The sequence below is a fragment of the Aspergillus japonicus genome (genome assembly GCF_003184785.1).
Source record: "Aspergillus japonicus CBS 114.51 unplaced genomic scaffold BO86scaffold_47, whole genome shotgun sequence".
Lineage (NCBI taxonomy): Eukaryota > Fungi > Ascomycota > Eurotiomycetes > Eurotiales > Aspergillaceae > Aspergillus > Aspergillus japonicus.
Window position 1 is genome coordinate 122,996 of NW_020291684.1, and position 9,872 is coordinate 132,867.

General features: G+C 53.1%; 3 protein-coding genes across 3 annotated transcripts; all 3 read left to right on the plus strand.

Moving 5' to 3' along the window:
* Window positions 1-2,493, plus strand: acuF (phosphoenolpyruvate carboxykinase PCK1; the record flags this gene model as incomplete). Its single annotated transcript, XM_025669157.1, has 4 exons — window positions 1-182; window positions 307-382; window positions 435-635; window positions 945-2,493. The coding sequence occupies 4 exons, from the start codon at window positions 1-3 to the stop codon at window positions 2,286-2,288; spliced, it is 1,803 nt and encodes a 600-aa protein (XP_025525193.1). The 3' UTR covers window positions 2,289-2,493.
* Window positions 2,494-3,616: 1,123 nt separating this feature from the next.
* Window positions 3,617-6,008, plus strand: BO86DRAFT_367060 (cytochrome P450). The gene is made up of 5 exons (XM_025670131.1): window positions 3,617-3,945; window positions 4,046-4,196; window positions 4,266-4,325; window positions 4,377-5,018; window positions 5,091-6,008. Exons 1-5 carry the CDS (start codon window positions 3,865-3,867, stop codon window positions 5,759-5,761), a joined length of 1,605 nt encoding a protein of 534 aa, XP_025525194.1. The 5' UTR covers window positions 3,617-3,864; the 3' UTR covers window positions 5,762-6,008.
* Window positions 6,009-7,991: 1,983 nt separating this feature from the next.
* On the plus strand, window positions 7,992-9,753 carry BO86DRAFT_367064 (putative mitochondrial dicarboxylate carrier protein). The gene is made up of 2 exons (XM_025670132.1): window positions 7,992-9,230; window positions 9,298-9,753. The coding sequence occupies exons 1-2, from the start codon at window positions 8,305-8,307 to the stop codon at window positions 9,344-9,346; spliced, it is 975 nt and encodes a 324-aa protein (XP_025525195.1). The 5' UTR covers window positions 7,992-8,304; the 3' UTR covers window positions 9,347-9,753.
* Window positions 9,754-9,872: the final 119 nt, after the last annotated feature.

Consider the following 9,872-nt stretch of genomic DNA (forward strand, 5'->3'; position numbering starts at 1 on the left):
ATGGCCCCAGCTGGAAACATTCATATACCCCCCGTTTCCCCCGTCGATCATGGTCCTCTCTACACAGATTTCTTTCAACAGCAAGTTGCAAAGCAACGAAATAATAACTATCATTCTACCTCACTAAGAAACATGGTCGCTGCTTCTGTTAACCGCACTGCGCTGCACCCTGGTGGTGTTCAGTATGTTTTTCCTTCTTTCCTTCTCTTGGTTGGGTCCTTGTCATGGTCTGCTGCTGTGTCGGTTGGGACATGGCAAGGTCCTACATGTTGTCGACCAAGGTCGCTAACTTGGATGACTATCTAGGCCAGGCAAGGGTCACACTGAGCTTGAGGAAGAACTCCACGAGCACGCCCACATCGACTATGACCGCGTTGCTATTGTACGATCCGTTGCGCCTCACCTCCCATGAAGCATAGCGCTAACAAAAACAGATCGCCAACCCTGCTGTTCCTGCTCTCTACGAAGATGCTCTGGTCTACGAGACTGGTACTGCCATCACCTCCAGCGGTGCCTTGACCGCATACTCCGGTGCCAAGACTGGCCGTTCTCCCTCCGACAAGCGTATCGTCAAGGAGGAATCGTCTGAGAATGAGATCTGGTGGGGACCTGTCAACAAGCCCATGACTCCTGATGTAAGTTCTGGCCTGGCGTATAATCGCGCATTGCCTCCCCCCTCCCCCCTCCCCCCTTGCGTGTCGGCTGGCTGCGGGACCAAGCCAAGCTTTAGGGCAGAGATCATGGCCGCAGTGCCACGGTAGCCCCGGAAGATTAGCAAAATGCCTCAAAATCATGTCGTGGTCTGAGGCATTTTCGATCTTCCGACTGCTGTGCAACAATGGTTTCCATTTCTGCCTGCGCTTGCGTTCGCGGCCTGGAGTAGATCAAGTCACACTGGTGACGTCATCCGTGTATCTTCAAGTCAAGTTAATTCGCGTCCCCAGGTCTGGCGTATCAACCGTGAGCGTGCTGTCGACTACCTTAACACCCGTAACCGCATCTATGTTATCGATGGTTTCGCCGGCTGGGACGAGAGATACCGCATCAGTGTCCGTGTTGTCTGCGCTCGCGCCTACCATGCTCTCTTCATGCGCAACATGCTCATCCGCCCCTCGCAAGAGGAGCTGAAGCACTTCCACCCCGACTATGTCATCTACAACGCTGGCTCTTTCCCCGCCAACCGCTTCACTGAGGGTATGACCTCTGCTACTTCCGTTGCCATCAACTTCGCCGAGAAGGAGATGGTCATTCTCGGTACCGAGTACGCCGGTGAGATGAAGAAGGGTGTCTTCACTGTTCTCTTCTACGAAATGCCCGTCAAGCACAACGTCCTTACTCTCCACTCCTCTGCCAACGAGGGTGAGAACGGTGATGTTACTGTCTTCTTCGGTCTGTCCGGAACTGGAAAGACCACTCTGTCTGCCGATCCCAAGCGTGCTTTGATCGGTGACGACGAGCACTGCTGGACCGACCGTGGTGTCTTCAACATTGAGGGTGGTTGCTACGCCAAGTGCATTGGCCTCTCCGCTGAGAAGGAGCCCGATATTTTCAACGCCATCCGCTTCGGATCCGTCCTCGAGAACGTTGTCTTCGACCCCATCTCCCGCGTTGTCGACTACGATGACTGCACCCTCACTGAGAACACTCGCTGCGCCTACCCCATCGAGTACATCGAGAACGCCAAGATCCCCTGCTTGTCCGAGAAGCACCCCTCGAACATTATCCTCCTCACTTGCGACGCTCGTGGTGTTCTTCCTCCGATTTCCAAGCTCACCACTGAGCAGACCATGTTCCACTTCATCTCCGGTTACACTTCCAAGATGGCTGGTACTGAGGATGGTGTGACCGAGCCCCAGGCCACTTTCTCTTCCTGCTTCGCTCAGCCCTTCCTTGCTCTTCACCCCATGCGTTACGCGACCATGCTCGCGGAGAAGATCTCGCAGCACAAGGCCAACGCCTGGCTTCTCAACACCGGTTGGGTTGGCGCTGGCGCCACCACTGGTGGCAAGCGTTGCCCCCTCAAGTACACCCGCGCCATCTTGGACGCCATCCACAACGGCTCCCTCAACGAGGTCGAGTACGAGACCTACGAGGTGTTCAACCTGCACGTGCCCAAGTCCTGCCCCGGTGTCCCCTCGGAGCTTCTCAACCCCAGAAACAGCTGGACCGCGACGACGAACTTCACGGACGAGGTCAACAAGCTGGCCACGCTCTTCAACGAGAACTTCGCCAAGTATGCCGACCAAGCTACCAAGGAGGTCATCGCGGCCGGTCCGGTGCCTCAGTAGATTGTTGCTTTTCTTGTTCGCTGATTCCCTTTGGTTTATCATATCGCATGGCGTGCTGTGTTTCAAATATTGGGTCATATGATTTCTTTCTTCTTCAGATACCTGAATGTGGCTTTGTGCCGATCAGCGGAGGAAAAATCGCGCTGACAATGGCTGTTCTGATTTTGGTTCTGTCCAATACTGGCTGTTGGCCTAGAGAAAATATATTCAGTTCTAACCAATTCTTTCTTCCTTGTGATGTAAAACTAAACTTGGTTCCATGGAACAATTTCCGACCCTCTAGCATGGCAATGATGGACTGGGACCCTGGTAATGAATCCCTGACACCAACATGGAAGTTGCCGGGTGGTTGATTGATCGTGGGATCTACGCGGCAGGAGGCATCTCCCTCCACATTTCACCTTCCGGCGATACCTCTCCCCTCTTTCAGCATCTATCCCCCCTCCCCCCTCACCTCTCCCCTCTCCCCCAAGACAGCATCAAATCATGATTCGCTTTGCGGGTCCTTTACCTGAGGTGGTAGTCTTTGTGGAGAGCAATGCCTAGGGCATTGGTGGGGTGGGCATGCGGGCGCTAGCTGAAGCGCCTCCGACATTCATGACTGTTTATGGAAGATGTGTCGACAGCACTGCCTTCCATCCTCAAATCACTCTTGAGCACCTGGTATGTCATCCTCAATCGAATCCACCAAGCCAATCCTTGCAGTAAAGGCGCATACTGAGAGTTGCACAGATTATCTTGCTTCCCAAGCCCCGTGCCCCACGCAAGGAGGCCGCTAAATAGTTCGCGTCAACGCGGGATGCAGCCAAACCAAATTTCTCCGAGCCATCCCTCGATCGAAGACAGGGGTGGATCCGTGAACCACTGGGGTAATGTACAGTACGCGTGGGACTTCGATGCAGGAACAGATTCAGTATGCACCATGTACGTTGCATCTCCGAGTTTAGTTCTTGCGGCTAGACAAGATCCGACTTGGCTGGGGATAACCATAATGCGACCTCAACTCTTCGACATACCGGAATACTACCTGTGAGCTAGTGCTCCAACATACCGTCCCTGTCGATCGCCTCCTAGCTCTCTCCAGCTGTCAAGGGGTGAATGCCGCCTGTTGAGCTGATACGTGCCAGACATGTAGTGCCCTGTCTGGTGTGTGTGGCCCTTACCGAGCCTCGAGGCTTTTTTCAAGCTGCCAAAGCAAGGATACTTGACTAGTCCGCTTACATCTCTCTTCATGTGAGAACTGGGTGGTCTATGGCTACTACCAGCCTTTGAGCATCCTCCAAGGGGGGGGGGGGGCGGTGGTCACTTGAGTTCTCAGGTTTGCCTCCTGTTTATGCCATTCCCGCCTTCATGGGGACCCCTCCGATTTTCCGAATACGTATTTGCATTCTCTATTGTGTGGAGGAAAGCACTCCTGCGCGTGAGCCTTGCGCCACCAAAATCTCCTCGATCTATCCTGGAGACTATCGCGTCGCGTCCGCGCTAAACAGAGATACAACACTTCTCTTCAATCAAGACCGCCATGGGAAAGAAGTGTGCTGCATAGAGCTCGACATTCAGTGCACGCATAAACATCATGGACGAGAATATGATTACATCTCATTCTCTGTTTTCGCTGCCTCTGGGGCTGATGGGAGTGGGGGCCGTTGTTCTCGCGGTAAGTCGATATTTTGTCTTAAGATCGCTTATTGCAACATGAAGATACAGACTATGTGTTCCTTGGCGAACCCGCGACTGCGCTGACACTGAACTTGCAGCTCCTGGTGTACGGCATATACCAGGTCTATTTCCATCCTCTGGCCAAGTATCCTGGTCCATGGCTGGGCAAATTCACCGAGGCGGGGGCGGCGTATCATGCCGTCAAAGGAGATTTGCATCTACATATCTGGTGGTGCCACCAGAAGTATGGTGAGTTTCAATGGATCTAGTGACCTTTGAATGGAAAGGAGTCTTGAAGTGCTGACTGAGCATGTATAGGGCCGGTGATCAGATATACGCCGAACTTGGTGATTTTTAATACAGCAAGTGGAATGAAAGGTATGTTGCTGCTATACAGGAAGATTCACTTTGTTTTTGGGCTAATCAGAGGGAAAGATATCTACGTCCGAGGCAAGGACCTTCGGAAAGATGTTCACTACGGCGTCATTCAACTCGGCACCAAGAACCTCCTCACGGTCACGAGCCCCATGGACCACGCTAGACGAAACAAGATCATAAGCCCTGGGTTCTCAAGCACGGCAATGCGCGAATTCGAGCCAAAGTTGTTGGCACATGTCCACAAATTCTGCAGATCGCTGTATCGCCCTCGATCCCAAGGAAATTCGGATAGTTCCTGGGGAGAGCCAATGGTCATGTCAGACTGGTGCAGCTATTTTGCATTCGATGTGATCACGGAGTTGGTGTTTGGAAAAGCGGTTAACCTACTTGGAAGCCAGCAGCACCGATGCACTGTGTACGATATCTCTGGTATGATGAAGCGGCTGTCGCTATTGATGTATGCGCCGTACGTGTTTCTTGGTCGACTGGATCGGAAGTTATTCCCCGATGAAATGCACGGAATGAAGCGATATCACCGGCTGGTGAACACGATGATGGCAGATGCGGCAAGCATGTCGGGCCATGTGTTTAGTCGGTTGACGACTGCGCGGGATAATAAGGTGAGCGCGGGGACGGGACCCGCATTCAGCGATGCGGACGTCTACTCGGAGGCCGCGATGTTGGCTGTTGCTGGTGGGTCACACATAATCCATCACCCTTCTCCTCCTCATCTAGCTCATGACTTGCTGATGGCATGAACAACAGGGTCCGACTCCACATCTGTTTCGCTCTGCGCTAACCTGTTCTACCTGGCGACCTATCCCCACGCCTACGCCCGCCTCGCTCAGGAAATCCGCTCGACCTTTCCAACACTGGAATCAATCCGCACAGGGCCCCTTCTTGTCCAACAGTGTCCCTATCTGCACGCTTGCATCAAGGAGACACTCCGGATCTCCCCCGCCGTCGCCGGATGTCCCTATCGCCGGGTTGAGAAGGGAGACACCATTGTTGTCGACGGCCACGTTATTCCTGAAGGCTGCAGTGTGGGTACCGGAATCTACAGTATTCATCATAATGCAGAATATTTCTCGCGGCCAGATACGTTCCTCCCGGAGAGGTGGCTGACAAGCAACGGTGATGATTCGCTCGAGCAAGCGAGCATCACGACGGCCGCATATACACCCTTCTCACAAGGGACACGCGCCTGCGTCGGGCGACACTTGGCACAAATGGAGCTGCAATTAGCACTAGCGTGCTTGATCTGGCAGTATGACTTCCGCCGGGCGGAGGGCACTGTTGGCGAGATGGGAGCAGGCAATCGAGACAGTGGGGAGCTCGGGCGGTCGAATCCGCATGAATTCCAAATCTATGATCACATCATCAGCCAGAAGAGGGGGCCGGTCCTTCAGTTCAGGCCGAGGGAATCTTTCCAGTAGGAAGCATCGGCAGGCTGAGGCGGAAAGGCAGTCGGGCTCGGCAGACAAGGCGGGCTGTCCGGTTATACATGAAGGTAAAACAAAACGAAAACGACGGGATATTGGCTTATTTTGTTTGATACCTGTTGGAGTCTTGGAGTTTTTGATACGGAGTCCGAACCCAGATATGTGAATATGTGTATTGATGTATAGTGTGGGAGTTTGTGGTTTCAACTTGCAGTCATAACATAACAATGCTAGAATTGTTGGGAAGACGGGCAGCGGCCTACTTCATACTTAACCAAATGATTCATTGGAAACATGGTGCGAAGCGGATCCCTTCTGCGTGCTAGCGATCCACAAAGAGCCAGGCTCTGGGAAGATTCCTCCGACATGACAGTCAGTATCCACCGATAATCGGCTGTTTATTCACCCTGATCCTCGCCCTGGCCCCTAGTGGAGCGAGCCAACAGCCTCAGCTGGGAAGGGTAGGGTCAGTGCAGTGCGCGGCATGATCAATCGCTGTCAGGGGATTGGTCTGGGGTTCAACGACTGGACCGTCCGGACGACAGTCCTCCTAGCCTTAAGGATTGCTTGGTAGGATTGACACAAGATTCATGTCGTAGCCCACTCTCCTCCCGCCCGAAAGACATTACCGAGATCCGCCCAGTGGCTCACCATCTCCCGCTCCGGGATCCCGAGTGTGATTTTCCTCCTGCGTACTGTACAGTACGTCCAGTGCTAGGTGACGATAGGGGTCTGTCTACCTGGGTAGAAGTCCGGCCGCTGTTCGCTGTGGGTATTGTACCAGTTCCGGGTATCATTGAGGTTGGGTTGGGTTGGGTTGGGTTGGGAAAACGTTGAGAGGGAACAAAGTAGGAGATGGTGAAGGATGGTCTGTTCTGTCTAGGTTGTAATTCTACTTCTATGATGTTTTCCCTCTGATGTTGTACTATGCTCGAACAGTAACTGACTGTTATCTACATCCATCTTCTTCGCTATCGTAGTGCCCCTGACCCTAACCCGCATGTCCTGGTTCTGGTTCTATGGCTGTGATGTTCAACGTTCATACCGGACTAAGACCCGGAGGAGACCTTCTCCGGATTTCATACTGATTGGTTCGTCGGGGAAGGGAACTGTTGGGATTTTGGAAAGAAGAAACGTCTCAGGTGAGATTCAGTCCGATTATCGGCAGTATCAGATGGATCGGGAGGTGTGATTGTCTGCCTGATGCACTTGGTTGTAGGTTTGAGAGAAGATGATGATGAGGAGGAGGAGGATGCGGGAAAGAAGGGCGGGAGAGGGGGAGCAGCGGAAGACACGGAAGAATATTGATCAGCTGGGATGCTTGGGATGTCATGTTCGAGCCAAGAGATTCATATGTATGGAGTCTAACCTCGGGCCTGGCCGGGGTTTCCGGGGGGTTCTCGTTAGGCGCTGGATGCGGTTTAGTGGCCGATTATGTAGTTACTCCACCTGCAAGTATGAGCGATGAGCGATGATCTTTTAGTAGGTACAGGGCAGGGCAGGGCAGGGGCAGGGCAGGTTGGATGAATGATGAGGGAAATGGTCTCTATTGTTCTTATATTCTATGTATATGTGCCATATTGCTGGATGGGTGATACAGTATGAAACGACGATACCAAAATTAAGGATGAAGATTGGAACATGAGCAAAAAAGCAACCGGAACATGACGTTGCCACGCTCCCCCGCATTTTCCAGCTGGCGGGCATCATGCAGTAGCTGCTTAGTGCAAAGGACTTGTACTTGTACTTGTTCTTGTTCTTACTGTACATACTTGTGGAGACTGATCCATTTGCCAATCAGGTATTCAAAGATAATATGATTATTATGGAGATGACTATTCGAAGAGAAATACGACTAAACTATTCTCCACCAGAACTGTACTGTAGGTTCCGATGCCCGAGTAGGACCCATTGATCCATCCATCCCTGTGACTGTACCAGACTCTCTGTACCACATCCCAACCAGCCATCCATCGATGGTGGTTACCTTGCCGGCCTGGCACTGCTTGCCTTGACCCTTTCCTCTCCTCTCCTCTCCTTCTACTCACTTTGCTTAAGACTCACCCTCCCTGCTCCCTGTCCGTCTTCCCCCGCGACATTTTCCTTCTCCTCTTCCTCCTCATCCATCATCTGACCAGGAACGCTTCCACCCAAGTTATAAATAAATTATCCGCCTCCTCCTCAAGCTTCCTCCTACCCCCTACCCCCCACCTTTTGCTTCTGCATCGCCTTCTTCCATCCACGGTAAGTAGCTTCGGCTTTCCCCTCTTGGAAGATCCCCGGATGCCCTTGTGAAAGTGCCTGGCCAGGCCCAACTGTTTTTGCCTGGGGCATAGCCTTCATTCATTGATTGATTCCAAGCTTCTTTGTTTCCCCACCCCGCTTTTCCTCGTGTTGGCCTAGCTTTATATTCATTCCCTGCCCGTCGTCGCGACATTGCATTCAATCGGACCAGCGTCTTCTTCAGCATTGACCATTGATCCTAGACACTGACAATAACGAATAGGTCTGGAGTGAACCCCGGCTCCTCCATCAACATGGCTTCTACTACAACCACCACCACGACCCCAGCTGTCGCCGCCGCCAAAGAACCTCAGCCCGCCATGGACTTCCTTCATCACCCCTACACTCGTGCGGCGCTTCCCTTCGTCAATGGTGGTCTTGCTGGCATGACCGCCACCGTCGTCATTCAGCCCATTGACATGATCAAAGTCCGTCTGCAATTAGCAGGCGAGGGCGTCCGCACCGGACCTCGCCCCTCGGCCTTTGGCGTCGCTCGCGACATCATCGCGTCGGGCAAGGTACTCGATCTTTACACTGGTCTATCTGCTGGACTCCTTCGTCAGGCTGTCTACACTACCGCCCGTCTGGGCTTCTTCGACACCTTCAGCAAAGCCCTCAACAAGCGCGCAGAGGCTGCTAACCGGAAGGTCACCTTTGCCGAACGCGCGGGGGCCGGGTTGACTGCTGGTGGTATTGCAGCCATGATTGGCAACCCAGCCGATTTGGCCCTGGTCCGTATGCAATCGGACGGCCTCAAGCCTCCCGCCGCGCGGGCCAACTACCGCTCCGCTCTGGACGCGCTTGTCCGCATCTCCAAGTCGGAAGGTGTTCCAGCCCTGTGGGCCGGTGCCTTGCCGACAGTCGTGCGCGCGATGGCCCTCAACGTCGGTCAATTGACCTTCTTTGCGGAGTCCAAGGCTCAATTGAAGGCCCACACCAATTTGTCGGCCCAGAGCCAGACCTTTGCCGCCTCTGCGATCGCCGGTTTCTTCGCCAGCTTCCTCTCGTTGCCATTTGACTTCATCAAGACTCGTCTGCAGAAGCAGCAGAAGGATCCCTTGACCGGCAAGCTGCCGTACAAGGGCCTGCTGGACTGCGCGCGCAAGGTGGCGCAAGAGGAGGGCTGGTTGCGATTCTACCGCGGCTTCGGCACCTACTATGTGCGGATCGCTCCTCATGCGTTAGTTTCCCCACCCCCAAGACTTTCTTATCGCGTAGTGCTGTCACTAACCCCGCGGATCCACCAGTATGGTTACACTGATTGTCGCCGACTATCTCAACCTCATCACCAAGTAGTGTGTTCGAGGTGATTTCCGAAGTCGTTTCTTATTGAGTATTTCCTTTTTTTTCCTTCCTTTTGATCCATATTTAGGCATCATTCAAGGAAATGCCGCGTCCGAACAGACCATTCTGTTTCGCCCACACTGCATTCCGCTCATTGCCCAATCGGCAAGCCACACCCGATCGGGCTGACGGGCTGACGGACAGAACAGCCACGGGTTTGCATGCTGTCTGGCACAGATGCGATGATGTGTGATGGCTGTTGACTACACTCTTTCTTCATGGCCGGTACCCTGGGTGGAGTTTCTTATTTGTCTGAGCTTTTCGTATGTATCTCTTACTAGTTATATATCCCAGGGCGTGCTTAAGGGACCGAGCACAAGGGTATTGCAGAATATAATCATGAGTGAACACTAAATTTGACCAAGATATCGTCAAACAAGTCTCCTAGTAATCGACCTCAAAATCTATCTCATCGTCCGGGATAGAGTCTTGCTCTTCGTCTTCGTCTCCGTAATCGTATCCGAGCGCTTCGTAGTCC